The sequence below is a fragment of the Aethina tumida genome, chromosome 2, assembly GCF_024364675.1.
Source record: "Aethina tumida isolate Nest 87 chromosome 2, icAetTumi1.1, whole genome shotgun sequence".
Classification (NCBI taxonomy): Eukaryota; Metazoa; Arthropoda; class Insecta; order Coleoptera; family Nitidulidae; genus Aethina; species Aethina tumida.
Genome location: NC_065436.1, coordinates 17,572,499 through 17,590,498, shown reverse-complemented (window position 1 = coordinate 17,590,498; position 18,000 = coordinate 17,572,499). Strand labels below are relative to the sequence as shown.

General features: G+C 26.2%; 3 protein-coding genes across 3 annotated transcripts; 2 read left to right on the top strand and 1 right to left on the bottom strand.

Annotated features, from left to right (window-relative positions):
• Positions 1-2,843: 2,843 nt before the first annotated feature.
• Positions 2,844-3,185, bottom strand: LOC109604125 (neuropeptide-like protein 31). The gene has a single exon (XM_020020654.2). The coding sequence runs from the start codon at positions 3,183-3,185 to the stop codon at positions 2,844-2,846; it is 342 nt and encodes a 113-aa protein (XP_019876213.2).
• Positions 3,186-11,387: 8,202 nt separating this feature from the next.
• On the top strand, positions 11,388-11,833 carry LOC109604124 (cuticle protein 65-like). The gene has a single exon (XM_020020653.2). The coding sequence runs from the start codon at positions 11,407-11,409 to the stop codon at positions 11,782-11,784; it is 378 nt and encodes a 125-aa protein (XP_019876212.1). The 5' UTR covers positions 11,388-11,406; the 3' UTR covers positions 11,785-11,833.
• Positions 11,834-17,081: 5,248 nt separating this feature from the next.
• Positions 17,082-17,901, top strand: LOC126264589 (uncharacterized). Its single transcript, XM_049963080.1, has 2 exons — positions 17,082-17,435; positions 17,498-17,901. Exons 1-2 carry the CDS (start codon positions 17,087-17,089, stop codon positions 17,866-17,868), a joined length of 720 nt encoding a protein of 239 aa, XP_049819037.1. The 5' UTR covers positions 17,082-17,086; the 3' UTR covers positions 17,869-17,901.
• Positions 17,902-18,000: the final 99 nt, after the last annotated feature.

Below are 18,000 nucleotides of genomic sequence, written 5' to 3'. Positions count from 1 at the left end.
AGTTGTGAATCATCAACTTAAATTGTTACCAAGTTTTGACACTATTTTAAAATAGATTTACATTCTTCTTTAATCAAAAATTACTTTTTAATATAAAATAAAAAAATTTAAAGTTGGCAGTTATCGAGACATCTATTGACACTCCGAGCAACAATTTTATGCATGTTTATATGGTTTTTTATTATTTAAATATATTACGGGGTGTACAAGATCGTGACAAAATATAAAACAATTCAATTGAAATAACAATTAATATACAATCATATTATTTATGGATAGTATTTGTATTTACTTAAATTTCAATGTACTTGATTTTTAACATTATTTTAATTGTTTGCATCATTGTCATCATTATTAATTTAAACAATACTTAGACCTTTTGTATATTCAATTATTTCATTTTGTTCTAAAAATATACAATAGGGTTATGGTAACTAAAGTAAGAATTGAAAATGTTTGATTCAAATTTATCTAAGTATCGCGTAAAAGCGGCATCGATTGTCACTTTATGATTTGTAGTACTGAGTTTTAGATCATTGGACATATTTAAATAAATTTCTCACTAAATCCATTCAATTTCACTTATAAGATATACACAGCACTACACGTCAACTATATAGCTATAGATATACTGGTATAAGCATGTCGGTGACGCGACCGCACGAGATTTCATCCATCCAAAAGTGTCTAAGGCTCACAGCACACTGCGCTTGCGCCAGTCATGAACATGTCAATGACGCGAACGCATCATACCTACCAAAAAGTGCCCAACGCGGCTAAAGAAGTTTTCACTTCTAAAAATACATTAAATCTATTATTATTAGTTAGGAAAGGCTAATTTTCAGTTTACACACTTTTGTTGATGATATAAAAAATAAGTATGTTTTACTTTTGCTTAATAAACATCCCTCCTTTGATTGTAATTGGAACCAAAATATGTACAACCAGTCACTTGATTTCAATACTGATTTTGAACGATTATTTTTATATATATATATATATATATATATATATATATATATTAGACTGTTTCAAATTTTTTTTTTTTTTTCTTATTTATATCGAAAATCTTGTTGGAAATGGTAAAAAAAAATACTGTGAAACTTACAACTCTTAATATTAATATTAAGAGGTGTCGCATCGTAAATTTTAATTTCCCGTTTAAATAACACGGGAACGGTGTTCTCTTGGATTTTGAAATTTTTTAACTCTCGTTAGAGATAATATTTCAAAATGATCAAAACAGATTTTTATAGAAAATTTAACGCTCTACAAAAAATGTCTCTTACAGTTTTTTGATATATACATTTTTTCAAAAGTTATTTAACATTAAAGTTGGATTGATTTAAAATTTTAACATTTTTCTCATTTTCTGACGTAACCATCAACTTCATGGGAAAATTTTACATGACATTTTTTGTAGATAATTCAATTTTCTATAATTTATTTTCGAAAAAGTTTTTGATATTTTTTACAGATCATAAGTTACCTGCTGAAAACTAAAAATTTTATTAAATAAATGTTATTTTACTGCTTAAAATTAAGCATTTTATTTAAATAAATAGATTTTTACTACAAAAATTGATTGTTTATTATAATCAAAGTATTATATATCGTTACACTAACAGTACCTTTCACTACAATTTGGCAATTTTTTTCTGTATCCTTGAAACTACATCAGAAATATAGATGATCCTGAAAAATTCGAATATTTGTATATAGAGATTCCTTTCAGACGGCATTCTCCTCTATGAATCCTCCACTTTCAAAACAGTAATAGATATTAGCATCAAACTCATTTCGGGCTTAGCTGGAGGCCTTTAATGAAACCACTGCATTAGTAAAATGCAAAAGAAGGACAAGCATGTCGATGACGCGAATCCATAAAATTTTCGCCTATCAAAAAGTGTCCAACGAGATTAAAGAAGTTTTCACTTCAAAAATCTTATTTATTTCGTATATTTTGTTATCACCAAAATCATTGTTAATGAGAAACTTTTTATTTGTGATACTGATATAATTTTATTTCATTAATTAAAGAGTAATAAAAAAGTTAATTAAATTTCAAGGACTGGAGAAATTATTAATTTTTTAAATTAAATTAGTGTTTTGAATTGTTCCAATAATTATAATGATTCCATGGTTCTACAAATCTCATTAATATTTGGTAAATACATAAAAACAATAAAATAATTAGCTGTAGGAAATTAAAAAAACTGAATTATTCTAAAAATTATTTATTGGTATATATATATATATATATATATATATATATATATATATATATATATATATATATATATATATATATATATATATTGTGTCACAAAAATGAATTTGAAATTAATTAAAAAAATTGTTTTTAAATAATTATGTGCATTTATGATTACTAATATGAGGCCGTCCATAATAATTATAATTACTGCAAACTGTAATATGTTACTTAACACAAAAATTGTTTGTGAAATTTCAAGTGGAATATATGTAACAGTGACACACGTTCTCATGTGTAATTTGGTGACAATATTAATGCAGCAAAAAATGTGTAATATGTACATTTACCTGAATTTATTATTATACAAAATACTATTGTAAATTATACCGTAAATAAAACAACATACTCCCATAAATTACATTTATCTTACATTTTAAAGAGTTGTATTAATGATTATACAAGGAAATTATCTTAACATAACATTTTTTGATAGTTGAATTTAGTGTTATACAAAAAAAACTATAAATAAAATAATATAATACAATAAATTACATTTTATTAACTTAGACTCTACATTTCAAAGAATCAAATTAATGATTATACAATATCTTGGTGCGTGTTAAACTAATTATTTCTTGTAATAATAATTTGATTTGTACCCATCTCCATAATAATTTCCATATGCCTTTTTGTATGGATATCCGTTGTACAACTTGTTATATCCACCATAACCCCCATATCCTCCGTATCCACCATATCCATAATCTCCACCGTAATAACCGTCATCATATTCACTTCCATAATAACCGTCATAATATCCACCATCGTAAGGGCTGCCGTAAACGTCCAATCGTTTTACATAACTGCTGGCCACAGGATACCCACTATAACCATCCCCGTAGTAATATCCAGCATGTGGAGCACAAAATACCACACTGAACACGCACAAAATAACTGCAAGCTTGATCATTTTCGTTTTATTGCAAGACGATATATTTTTACTGTCGTGTAATAAATCGGTTTGACTTTATATAATGGTCCCTACTCAATTAGTTATAAGTATTTTAACCCTGAAGTGGGAAAAACAAATATTATTGATATAATGAAGAAGTTTCATGGTAAATAAGCACAATATTATGAACAGAGCGAGTTTTTTGGATTAATCTTGCGTTGAGTTGTTTGTTAATAAAGTCGTTTCATAATATGCTTTAATAATTTTCGGAGACAATAAAAACTATTTTATATTACATACAGGTAAAAATCCATTCACACTTAAGTAATTAAAATAACTGTAGTAATAAATAAATAATAAAATTAACATTCAATACGAAACTGTTCAACAATTGTACGAATATAAAGAGACAGTTATCTTCAATTTTGGCTGCCCAGTACCGTATGTATAATCTGAAACATGTCAGATATTTGATTCAAAATTGAATTAACTTTGGCCATTATACATATAACAAATTATTTTTTTAATTTAAAATTCGTTATGGATTATTCAAATTGCAAATCCAATTTTTGCAATTTTGGACCAATTACTTTACTCAGTGGGGATGACTGGTATAAAAGGCCTACGTCTGGATATTCAATAAATTAAGTACTAGTATTCATAATGTACTTGACAGTGAAGTCTGTTTTAGTAGTTTGTCTGTGCCTATTCAACTGTTTTGCTCCGATGTCGTTAGCTTCACCCTTCAGAAATGAATACTACAATTATTTTGATGGATATCCAAGCAGACATGAATATGACGACTACAGACTGGGTTTGCGACATGATGGATATCCTTTTGGAGGAGTAGGAGACTATTATGGAAGATATAGGCCCAGTTATCAATATCGTGAAGGTTTTATAAATAGTAATAGATATGAAGGATTTTATGAAGGTATATATGGAGACCGTTTCAACGACTTTGATTATGACAGATATGATCGATATCGTTTCTAACCAATCATAGTAATAATTTTATTTAATGGCTTATGTAGTGTATATATAATAACATAATTGCTTTGTATTTTGAACTGCATATATTATGTTTATAATAATTATCAATATGCTCAATTGTAGATTGTAATAAAATAAAATAAATACTAATATTAAAGTGTAATATTTAATTATTTTTATTAATGTTTAATAAAATAGTAACTGGAAATGGATTTGTCATTTTTTAAGAACATATATGGTTGGTAACCTTGTTTTTTTGAAATGTATTTTATGGTAATTTCCTGAAAGCAAATTAAGAGATCATTTCCTTGAAGCCAAATTACCAGTAGTTAAATCATCAACGTCCTAATAATATTAGATTTAGGCAAAAGTAGATAATTCCATAAATATATTGTATAAAATTTGTACAATTGAATAAAATTTTGATTTAGATATTAATTGGTTTTCACACTTTAATAACTAAAAGTCACGGTCAAGTGCAAGAAAAAATCAAATAATTGTGGTAATAAATTTCAATGAAAACATTTTTGTTCTCTGACCATGAAACTCTGGTATGTATGTTTAGTATTGTTTACTTTAAAAGCTATTATGTGTAAGTAGGTTACTTTTGAAACAATATCAGCTACATCAGTTATTATTAGTAAATTAAGATTTAGGTGTTATTGTGTAATTTTATTTGTACATTTAATTTAATAACATTTCAATTTAAACAAATTATTATCATTATACAATAAGAAGTTATTTTATAAATTTAATAGTTTTAAAGACTATTAAGAAAGATTTTTTTATGTGAAAACAAAATCTACACTTAATAATTGAGATTGAAAAAATTAATAATTAAATATTGAAACAAATTTCGTCTAGACAAACATAATTCACCTGCCATAAAAATAATAATTATTAAACAGTTTCATAAAGAAAGTCATTGGAGATACATATCTCAAGGTTTATTGCTTAAGCACTTGTTTAATGTTTAAACAAAAGAATTAGTCTGATTAAAAATTATGAATATTAATTATGTCCCATTAAAAATTATTTTCATGAGAAATGCGTATTGCAGTGATAGTGATTAAACAAAAGATTTTACCAAGACTCATTTAGGCTGCGTGTATGAGGAAAGTATAATTTTTTGTTAAATACTTATGAGTGAAACAAAATGAAACATGATATTACAAAATAACAATTAACACAAATAAACGAGACACACAAAAACAGAAACAAAGATAAAATTAAAATAAATATTTTTCCTATTGTACACATTTTTTAAGATTAAATTAAATTAAATTAAATTTCCAATTAACAATTTAAAACTATGTATAAATATATATTATTTAAATAAAATGCTTAATTTTAAGCAGTAAAATAACATTTATTTAATAAAATTTTTAGTTTTCTGCAGATAACTTATGATCTGTAAAAAATATCAAAAATTTTTTCGAAAATAAATTATAGGAAATTGAATTTTCTACAAAAAATGGCTTATAAAATTTTCTCATAAAGTTGATGGTTGCGTCAGAAAATGAGAAAAATGTTAAAATTTTAAATCAATCCAACTTTAATGTTAAATAACTTTTGAAAAAATGTATATATCAAAAAACTGTAAGAGACATTTTTTGTAGAGCGTTAAATTTTCTATAAAAATCTGTTTTGATCATTTTGAAATATTATCTCTAACAAGAGTTAAAAAATTTCAAAATCCAAGAGAACACCGTTCCCGTGTTATTTAAACGGGAAATTAAAATTTACGATGCGACACCTCTTAATATTAATATTAAGAGTTGTAAGTTTCACAGTATTTTTTTTTACCATTTCCAACAAGATTTTCGATATAAATAAGAAAAAAAAAATTGTCGATTTTTTTGAAACAGTATATATATATATATATATATATATATATATATATATATATATATATACTGTTTCAAAAAATTCACAATTTCTAGGAATATTAAAAATTATTTTCAAAATGATTATTACAACAAAATAGTAAAATAAATTAAATTAATGATATTAATTTTATATTTAGTTAATAATAATAAAGAAATATAGTAGATATAAAAATAGCAATACAAAAGAGGTTAATATAGTTTTTGTAAAGTAAAAAAAATAAAATTTATATAAAATATTCACAACAGAAACTGAAACATTAATTGGGAATAACCAATAATGATAATACCAATAAAATAATCATAATATATTGGAATCACTTAATTTATTATTTATTTTATATCACTAAAATTTAAAATTTGATACGGATAACGAAAAAAAATATGTAATAAATACAGAGAAACACGCCATTTTTAGATATATGTCTTTAAATTAAATTTTTATTCTGCTAACCTGCTAATATTAATAAAGAAATAAAATGTATGATGTACATGTCAGGTTATTACAAAAATTAAAAATGTTCAAAATATTTAAAAAAACCTACAAAATACTGACACAAAAGTGGTTTAAAATATTTCTGTAAAATACTATTTGCCAATTTTAAAATAATCAAATTAACAAAAATATTTTAGTTTTCGTAATATAAAATAGTTAACAAATTAATAATATTTTAGTTAATTTTATTATTTTAAAATTGGCAAATAATATTTTACAGAAATATTTTAAACCACTTATGTACGTATATCCAATCTTTCCTATTGGACATTTTTTAGATTAAACTAAATTTCCAATTAACAATTTAAAACTGTATTATATAAAATTATTGTTTAATTTCTAACTTACATTTTCGTTACATAATTTTAATTTTTAATTAAATCAATTTAAAATTTTTATAAATATGAAATTTATGTAATATAATAATTAAGATAAAACAAATATTTTTCTAATCATTATTAAAAATAAATATTTAAAATATAATAGGATTCTGTTAATATCAAACTATAAAAAAAATTTCAGTTTAGATAGAAAATATTGTTTAGATTAAATTAAATTTAAATAAATTCTCAATTAATAATTTAAACTACATTATATAAAAATTATTGCCTAATTTCCTATCCTATTTACAAATCTCCTTAAAAACAAAAACTAAACATTTATGAGTGAAACAAAATGAAACATGTGTATTACAATATAACAATGAATATAAATAAATGAATGTGAGTTTCGTTTCTTCGGTTAAGAATGGAATAACTAATAATTTTAAATCACCCTACTAGAGAGAGTATCGTGATCATTAAAGAAAATGGTGGTGTTGAAATTATGTTAAGCATTATACCTAGCTCCAGTTTCGTTTTAAACACAATAATTGCTTGTCATTAACATAAACAAATAATGTAAAACAAGCATTCTTCTACCCATTTGAATCGCCTAAGAAAACAATTAGAGCAATTGTTTCTAAACTTACATACAAATGACTTAAATAAATTTTTTAATAATTGCCAGGGTTAAACAGGCCGAACATGAGTAGGGAGGGCATTATTAAAATTTCCTAATACATATAAAAGGTTCAGATGACCAAACCGTAGTGTCAGCTTGTGCAACCGAAGTCTAAAAATGTTATCGGGTCGTGCTGTGAATGTTTTATTTTGTGTCGTTTTGGTCGAAGGAAATTATATCGGAGAGGCTGATGTGCCACATTTTAATAATTATTACCGGGGATATGGACGGAAGGATGGTTACAGTACTAAACTAGAATTTTATCACCCCCCATCGGCATACGATTCTTATTCCCCGAACAGGCAGCAAGGGTCACCATTCATGGGAAAATCTGCCCCTATTGATTATAACGGATACTCCCCCTACGACGTCACCTACAGTAGAGTCGGAAAAGGTTTTAACCTCTTTGGAACCACCGATTTGGACACCAGATACAACCAAATAGATAATTCAGGTTCTGGATACGAATACAGACCAACGTATCCTCAACCTGGTTATGGATATACTTACACGGCAGTGAATAATGGACAAGTAGTTACAACGTACAATGGAAAAAATGGATACAGTGGAATCTCTTTACCAGAGAATTACGACCAAGGATATAGATATAGTGGGCCTGTGAATAATTTGGTCTATCCTAGTTATAAAACTCCTTTAAATTATAAGATTCACGCAGACAGTACTTTAAAGTAGTAGATGGTCTAAATAATTGTATTTTAATCATCTAAATTGTGATAATGCAAATACTATAATATTAATAATATTGTTAACTATATGCTTATTTGTAATTTTTAAAAATAAAGACATATTTTTATTAAAGACCTTTTACTTTGAAAAAATATTTGTAATTATTGAATGTAAGTACAAAATGAATATAAAATTTCTTATTATATACTATATTTTTTACTAAAATGATCAGTTAACTAAATCGTCGAATGAAATATTTAGAAATATCAGACAAATTTTAAGGAAAAAATAAAATACAAATACTTGTCATCTTAATTCCTAATTAACCTTTTTAAAAATTAGTACATTTAATAATTTTAATTTATAATTAATTTTTGAAAGTTTGAATGCACAATATTATGTAAAATTAAAATTCACATTAATATAAAATTTTTAAAAGTCCGTAATGAATATTTTTTAATTAACAACAATATAAATATTTTTAATTACGATTCCAACAAATAAATATGTAACAAATTACAATATAAAAATAATATATTTGATATATAAGACTCTGTTCTTGTCAAACATTTTCCCACTGTAAAGATTAATTTAAATTAATTTAAATTATAATAAATTCCCAATGAACAATTTAAAACTAGACAATATAAAAATTATTGCTAAATTTCCAATTTATTTGTTTAAATAATTAGAAATAATTAATTTCTAATTAAACTATACAATTTTTGATCTTATTGTGCGTTATTATATTTAGTTTTTAATATGATTTTTATCATTATTTCTTACAAATAAGACGGAAAAAATAAAATAAATATTTTATATACCAGTTGTTGTTACTGTTAAACAAAACATTTTTTTCCCTATTGTAAAGACATATTTTAAGACTAAATTAAATTAAATTTCCAACTAACTATATAAAACTACACTATATAAAATATATTTCGAATCATATCTATTAAATTTTTGACATTTGAAAGCACCATATAATTTAAAATTAAAAGTTTTACTATAAAATTTTTAAAAACCTACAATGAACATTTTCTGATTAATAACAAAAAATATCTTTTAATTATTATACGAACCAATAAATATGTACAAATTAAAACGTAAAAATAAAATACATATTTAATATAAAAAATTCTGTTACTGTGAAATATAATAAAACTTTCTCCCATTATAAAGACTTTTTCAAAGACTAAAATTAATTTATATTAAAATAAATTCCCAATTAACAATTTAAAACTATATTATATAAAAATTATTGCTAAATTTCCAATTTATTTGTTTAAATAATTAGAACAAATTAATTTCTAATTAAATCTATACAATTTATGATCTGATGGTGCGTTAATATATTTAGTTTTTAATATGATGTATATTATTATTTCTTACAAATAAGATGGTAAAAATAAAATAAATATTTTATATACCAGACATTGTTACTGTTAAACAAAAAAAAATTTCTATTGTAAAGACATTTTTTAAGACTAAATTAAGTTAAATTTCCAACTAACTATTTAAAACTACACTATATAAAATATATTGCGAATCATATCTATTAAATTTTTGACATTTGAAAGCACCATATAAATTAAAATTAAAAGTATACAAAATTCTGTAACTACTTTTTTCTATTGTAAAAGTTTTTTTCAAACATTAAAAATTAAATTAATTTAAATTAAAATAAATTCCCAATTAACAATTACTAAATTTACAATTTATTTTTATAAATAATTAGAACTAATTAGTTTCTAATTAAATCTATTAAATTTTTGACCTTACGGTGGTACGTTATTATATACATAATTTAAATTTTTTAATATGATTTTTTTATTAATATTTCTTACTAATTAGAATGTAAAAATAAAATAAATATTTTACCATGTTTTGTTACTGTTAAACCAATTTTTCTTATTATAAAGATTAAATTAAATTAACAATTTAAAACTACACTTTGTAAAACATTATATACTTATTTAATACATAAGATTTTGTTACTGTCAATAAAAAAATTATATTAGACATTTTTTAGATTGTACTAAATTTCCAATTAACAATTTAAAACTACATTATATAAAAATTATTGTTTAATTTCTAACTTATATCTTAATTAAATAATTAAATAATTAATTTTTAACTAAATCAATCTAAAATTTTTATATATTATATCTAAAAATATAATATGAAATTTATATATATATTAAAAATAAACATTTGAAATGTAAGATTCTGTTAATATCAAACAATAAAAGAATCTTCCCATTAAAAAGACATTTTTTATATTTAAATAAATTCTCAATTTAAAACTACATTATATTTAAGTTATTGCTCCTTAAATAATAAAAACTTTTAATAATTTAATTTCTATCCCATTTTTGATCTATTAAATTATTGACGTTTGAGCATCATATAATCTAAAATTAAAACTTTTAAAAATATTAATATTTAAAAAATATTGTATTATTATTTAATTAATAATAAAATAAAAAACTTTTAATCATTATTACATAAAGAAATCTTTCGGTTTTTTATTACAAATATATATTATTGTTAACGTATCTGTGGTAAAATTTTCTCTTAAAATAAATGTTAAGATTTAATACTTTTCATACACCTCAATTATTAAAATATTTGTCATATTCGGACTATTTATAAAATGTTGTTTACTAGTAGAAAATTCCACAAAGACACAGGGTTACATTTCACCATATTTTTCAGCATTTTAAATAGGATCATCCACAGATGTCGAATACAATGTATTTAGAAATATTTAAATTACTTGTAAATTAAAGGCCTTTGTGCCATCTGTTGTTTTAAGTAATCCAAATTTTACATTTATAAATTTAAATGTCGAAAATGTTGCGTGTATTATAAATCCGAATCTAATTATACGCGTTCACACATGGAGTGACACGACATTAAATGTGTGTATGAATTTCTTTTTATTACTGACCTAATGACGAACTTATCGCATACTTGAAACTTGACGGACGTAGACCGAGCGTAACAATATTTAACTTTAATTTTCTCACAAACAGAGGTTAAATTGCAAAATATCCTAAAAGAATTAGTGGGGAAATTATGAAACCGTTCTTTGTCTTAAAATATAAAACGAAGAATTTTTGTTTAATAACCACACAAGTCTCGTGTCTTCAATTCAAGCAACAATCCGAAGATGTTCAAATTAGTCGTGTTGGCCGCCGTCGTCGCCATTGCCTGTGGTGCACCGGCTCCTGGATTCCTCCACGGAGGGTATGGTTTGCCCGCCGCCACGAGTTACAGCTCCAGGGTGGACATCCATCACAGCAAACCGATCATTGCGTCGTACGCCGCTCCCATCATCAAGACCGTGGTTGCTGAGCCAATTGTGACTAAAACCATCGTGGCGGAACCTATCCACTCGTACTCTGCTCCGCTGGTCTCCAGCTACGGTTACGGACACGGATTAGGTCTGGATCACGGATATGGAGGATATGGCTTGGGAGGACTCTCTTACGGACATGGATATGGATACGGACTTGGCCATGGTTTGGGATATGGGCATGGGTGGTAATTTTATTTTATTGAATGCACATGTATATAAAATGTAATATATAATTTATAAATTTTATACACGTATTTTCATTTAATCTTAAGTATTTAAACGTTTTCTTTTTAACCATGGGATATCAAATGATCAAATGGATAAAAGTCTATGATTAGAAAAATAAATGAGGTAAGTACATATCTACATAAATTAATGATCTTGATTATTTATCATAAAATGGTTACTATTTATTATGTATAAATTAAATTGATAAAAAATGTGTATCAAAATATCCAAGAAAAAAAGGTATTTCTTCTTTTCAATACGTTTACAAAAATAACAATACAAATAATATACAATTTGTACTGTTCAGACTTACTGATTGAGCAAATTTTTGAGGTTATATGAAACAAATTTGATATTAAGCAAAATAAAGAACAAGGTAGAACTAATTGGCTAAAACATATAATTTATTATAATTATACTAGTATGACATTTTAAACCGAAATTGTTGAAATACAGTATAAAAATTATTTCAATTTAATATGTTGTAATTGTTAGAACATAGTATTAATAATTTCTGAGGTTAAATTGTAGAATATCCTAAAATAATTATTGTGAAAATTTGACAGTAAAGTATTTATTAAGAATACTCATTTACCACACATACACTATGGTTCATATGTAGAGCAACAAATTAAAAAACATAATTATTTTATTAAAAGAACAATTCTTCTTTAATTTAAATTTATTTCATTAATAAGTGTCTAAACATTTCCTCAATTTATATACGGATATCTTTATTTACATAGTTTTTAAACAACATTTTATTTCGAACAGGGTTCATAAGTAAAGCAACCAGACCCTATATTCAATACAATTGATTTTATAATTTATTTATGTGACCGATATCGTTCTTTAAAGCTAAAAATGCCTAGAAGTGACCATTTAACGATACAAATTAAACAACAAATTGTAAAAAAGTTCCGAAATGGGGAAAAACAGAGTAAAATTGCGGGAGATTTAAATTAAAATAAATCGATCATTTCAAGGACGATTTCTAATTTTACCAGAAGGAATATACTGGAAGGAGTTCCCAAAAGAGGTAGAAAACGCAAGACTAACAGAGCTGTGGACAGGAAAACAAAAACGCTTGTTGTTCGCAAAACTTTTATCAGCACATCTCGCATAAATCAAAAAATAAACGAACTCAGTATGTTGGTGAGTACCATAAAACGAAGACTAAAAGTAGCTGTCTCTATGGTAGAAAACTAACAAAGAAACCCTTCATTTTTGCAAACTATAGAGCAGCGAAACTACTATTTGCAAGAGAACATGTGACCTGGACAGATGGGCAATGGAAAACAATTTTGTTTTCCGATGAAAGTTGGCTCCAATTATTCAAATCTGATGGTATTTCATAGGTGAGTACACTAAACCCACTGTGAAGCATGGTGGAGGAGACGTTATGGTTTGGTATGTTTTTCTGGGTTTGGCATGGGCCCACTGGTTAAGTTAGACGGGATAATGGATCCTTTTGTTTATCGTGACAATCTCTAGAATCATATGCTTCCATTTGACGAAGGCAACATTAGTTTAAGGTGAATCTTCCAGCACGACAACGATCCGAAACATACGTCTAAGTTTGTTAAAGAATCGTCCGCTTCTCAAAGAGTACGTGTCATGCCTTGGCCAGCACAAAACCCAGACCTCAATCCAATGGAAAACCTTGAGAAGAAATTGATCGGAAAATTCCTGCAAAAAGACCGTCAAATATGAAAGAACTCTACGAAGAAGTTCAAAATCACTCGAAAGAAATTTCGAACGATTATATTGAAAAGCCACCAAAATCTAAACTAAATAAAAGAAGGCTAAATGTACTTAAAGTTGCTCTACTTTTGACCCTTGAATATACTGCATAACTGTCAATATTATGTATATTTAAAAGTACACTTTTATCAAGGCAAATGAAAACTTCTAAAGTTACTCTACATATGACCGATAATGTATATCTGTTATTGAAACAAAACTGTGTTTAGTAAGTACAGTAATTATGTTTTATCATACTTATAATATGGATTAGTTCAATTATAATTTACATACTTAAAAAATTGTTTAAATAACTTATTTCTACACCATTTAATTTATTTTTTGAAAATTTTCTTTAGTTCTTTGAAGATTACTTTATCTTAGATGTTCTGGGTATAAATATTCTTAAAACTAATTTTAATCAATTTTGTGAAAAAATTCCTATTTTATTAATATACACTTGCATACATTGTTTTACAAAATATGATTAATATTTTGTTTAACATAATATTTGATGCCATTTTATATATTTTAATAATCCAAATATTGTTAAAAGAAGTTGTTAATTAATACAAAGGAAATGAACTTACAAATTATATAAAATAATTATTGATTTTATTATTTTAAATTTGGACAAATGAGGAAGGTTACAATATTAATGTCAGACAATGTTTCCGCCTCTTACATCAATGCAAACCTGAATACGTCAGTCATACTACCCACTATTATATGAATGTAATTTTGGTCCAATCCGTACCATTCATCAACCACTGCTACTCTGTGTTCTTGTAACGTTTGTGGTGAAATTTCCTACATATCCCAAACAAGCTCGATTGAATTAAGGTCAGGAAAATTAGAAGTCCATGCATTTTTGTAATATTCTTAGTTTCTAGGAAATCTATCTGTCTTATTCGATGTTGAGGCTCACGTCGTCCATATAAATTAATTCTGGACCAACAGCAACCAGCCACAGTCGTACTACAAGAATAAAATTAATTTCTCCACTCTTATGCCCTAATATGGGAATTAAAAGAATTTTTTTATTTGCTCTAATATGTCCTTAAAACATTATAGAGCCATCTCAGTATGGAATTCGTTTCACGTCGATTTGAGTCCTGACACACCCTAATCGGGTGTCTGGTCTTGTCTGATTAAAGAACACTTCTCCTTCTGTCATCGTTCCATTCGAAGTGCTCAATAACCCATTCAAGACTGTTCTGTTATATTTTAATGTTAAATTTGGGCTGTAAAATGGTCTTGTCAGCTGGAAACCTCTTCGAATTATTAGGACAGTCGAGTTGTCGAGTTTCTTCGAGCTATTAATGTGATACATTGTCTCTGGTCATTATTAGTAATCCTAGTCCTGTTACGTCTTGGACAATCACTCACAGAATTTGTCTTACATTATTTATTTTTAAATTTTTGAAACATCACTTTGGTTATTCCAATCTGAGTAACAACATGAACTTGTGTGTGGTCTTCTTCATTTAAAATTACAATGTTAATCAAATTAACCTTCTATATCTCTTGATGGTTCGTTTTAATTACCACAAAACAAAATAAACAAGAATCACAATAAAAGTGTTAATGTAACAAATTATAATAGACTCATTTATTAGTCCCAAAAAAGGCTAAAGGACCACAAAACATTTCATTTAATTAGGCAAAGATGTTTGTAGATTATTTACGCTTAAGAATTATAGTAATAAAATTAGTCACTAGTGGTATATAAATATGTATTTAATAAATATGGTCATTTTAATAAAATACATTTATTATGATACAATTTTGAGTTTCAAGTTTCATAATCCTACTGGTAATAAAAGCTCAAACAGTTATTATTCTCTTATTTTTACTTAGGGTTTTCCTTATCTACCCTTGTTTTAGATTCACTGGCAGACTTATGGGTGTCAGATCTCGAACTCGTGGTTGAAAGTAGGGATTCATTCATCACTGTAGATCTCGATCTATCTCTTTTAAGAAACTCCACATTTGAAAATAATTTGCCTTGCCGGTTTGGAATTTCACTACTACAAAGTGCTAATTGAGATTTCGATTCTTTAACCTGCCTTTCCTTATTAATCACGGCCATAACATCGAGGTATTCTTTTTGGAAAGTCTCCATCTTGCTGCCTACGAATCGTTTTATGATTTGGCCGTTTCGAATGAACAAAAATGTTGGCAAATCAACAATTTCGTATTCCTCAGCCACACTAGGCATTTCATCGATGTCTACTCTATAGAATTTTATTACTCTTAGATTTTCTTCCTTTGCCAATTTTTCTAATTTTGGAATAATGGCTCTACAAATTACGCAATACTGTGACACAAATTCCACAACAATTAGGTCGATACCTTTAATTTCATGTACTAATCTTAGGAAATCAAATTCGTTGTTTAGATGGGTGACCATTTTTTTGACTAACCTTCATTCTGTACATCATAACTGACAGTGCCAGTGTATAGGTAATGACAATAATGTTTAATGACATAAATTGTGACACTATTTATTCGGATAAATGCAGTGTTTGGAATAGTTGAGAGCTGTTCTTCTCGAAACATAAATGACTTCAGTCAAATCAAAATCATCTCAAATTTAACTTTTCAATTATCAATAAATAACCTATTTTGTAATGAAGTGATTCTTTTCAAATTTTACACATTCTTCGTTAACGTTCTTGAATGTTTATAACAAAAGACTTAAATGGTCCATAATTTTTTAAAACTGACTCATAAATTTCCCATTTCTCTTAATTTAAAAATTCAAAGAAAACATCAAAAATGGTCCTGATGCTTATCATAACTTACATAACCAACCATTGTTAAGGACATCTGATAAATGTGCTTTTATGTTAAATTTTTACCTTTGCAGAACACGAATAATTTTTTATCACTTTTCGAGATATACCAAAAAACAAAACATTTAAAAATATGGTATATTTTTTGAGATTAATTAAGACACCAATTTTAAATAACAATATTAAAAACTGACACATAATTTGAACTAATCATTTAAATGAATAATTTGATATTAATTAAAATTAGTTTAAGTGGAGTTATACACCTATAAATTACCGTTATTTTTTATACTAGAAGTTAAAAATATTTCTCTTACCTTTAACCTTTTTAATTATATACACACCTTAAAACATAAAACAATTATTCTGAAATACCTTAAATTTTTACTTCCTCTAAATAAAGTAATGCAATTATAAATATTAATGTTTCTCTTGATACAATATGCCAAATAATTGCGTGGCTGAAAATCGCCGAAATAAAACGGCATTTAAATAACATACGACATTTATTTAAATGAATATTTCGTCAAGGTTTACTGTACTCTTTAGAAATACGTCAATATGGTAAGTTGCATTAAAATGATACATATTTTAATTTGAATTTTTAATTTGGCGACCCACCCAAACTAGTAAATTAAACAACTATAAAAAGATTACTGTAAAATATTTTAAACCAGTTACAGTTAGACTATATCTGCATTAAGGTGGTGTGCTGCATAAAAATGTTGCATCTAATTGTGATTGCAGTTACATTTGTATTTGCAACAGCTGAACCAGGATTAATCGGGACCCCTATTGGACCTTTTCTTAATCCACTGCCGTACAATTTTCCTGTAGTCCATCCTTTTGTGCCAACCTATGTGACCTATTCCTTTACTACGCATGCAGCAGCTCCACCGGCAGCAGGAAACAATGAGACTGACATTGATGAAATTGGACTCACGACTGAATCTACGGTTGAATCAACGACAAATATTTTTGACAAAGCTGCAGATGTTAATGATACAGTTGAAATTGAGGCATTTAAATCGGCTACAAATGAGACCTCCCCTAAATCGGATTTGGTTATCGGTATGAAAATAATTATTATTTAACTGTTGGTAAACTTAGTACAGGTTTTTTTAATATTTCAGGATATCCTCCACTGATAAATCATTTGGCATACACCCTTCCAGCTGTTCAACCCATTGCACCGCTGATTGTGTCACCAATTGTATCCTCTTATTCATACACTATTAATCCCCATTTATTAAACAATATTACGGACTCAGAAGGATTTGCTGCTGTAAAAGGTGCCGATAATACTCACAATGTTACAGCTCAAGCTGCTAAAATAATTGAAACTGTCAATTCCACTAAAACAGAGAAAAATACTGAAGAAAAATTGACTGCTAATGGAAATGGAGCGCAAGTAATTAGTTACGGATCCACAATTTTATCTGGTCCTGTTCTGCAGAAGCCACTTGTTACTCCATTTTACAGTGATTTATTTAGAACTTGGTAGAGAATTTATAATTAAATATATATTTTTCTAAAAGTTTGTGTTTTCCTTGAAATAATTAATGCCAATACTGGCACATCAAATAAATAAAACTCAAAATTTTAGGTTAAAATATGAATTAAAAATGAAAAGCAC

Bases quoted from the DNA above. Each gene is read 5' to 3' on its own strand.
- LOC109604125 (XM_020020654.2), bottom strand. From the start codon at position 3,185: ATGATCAAGCTTGCAGTTATTTTGTGCGTGTTCAGTGTGGTATTTTGT.
- LOC109604124 (XM_020020653.2), top strand. From the start codon at position 11,407: ATGTTCAAATTAGTCGTGTTGGCCGCCGTCGTCGCCATTGCCTGTGGT.
- LOC126264589 (XM_049963080.1), top strand. From the start codon at position 17,087: ATGTTGCATCTAATTGTGATTGCAGTTACATTTGTATTTGCAACAGCT. The intron at 17,436-17,497 runs GTATGAAAATAA...TTAATATTTCAG, and splicing joins TAAATCGGATTTGGTTATCG to GATATCCTCCACTGATAAAT.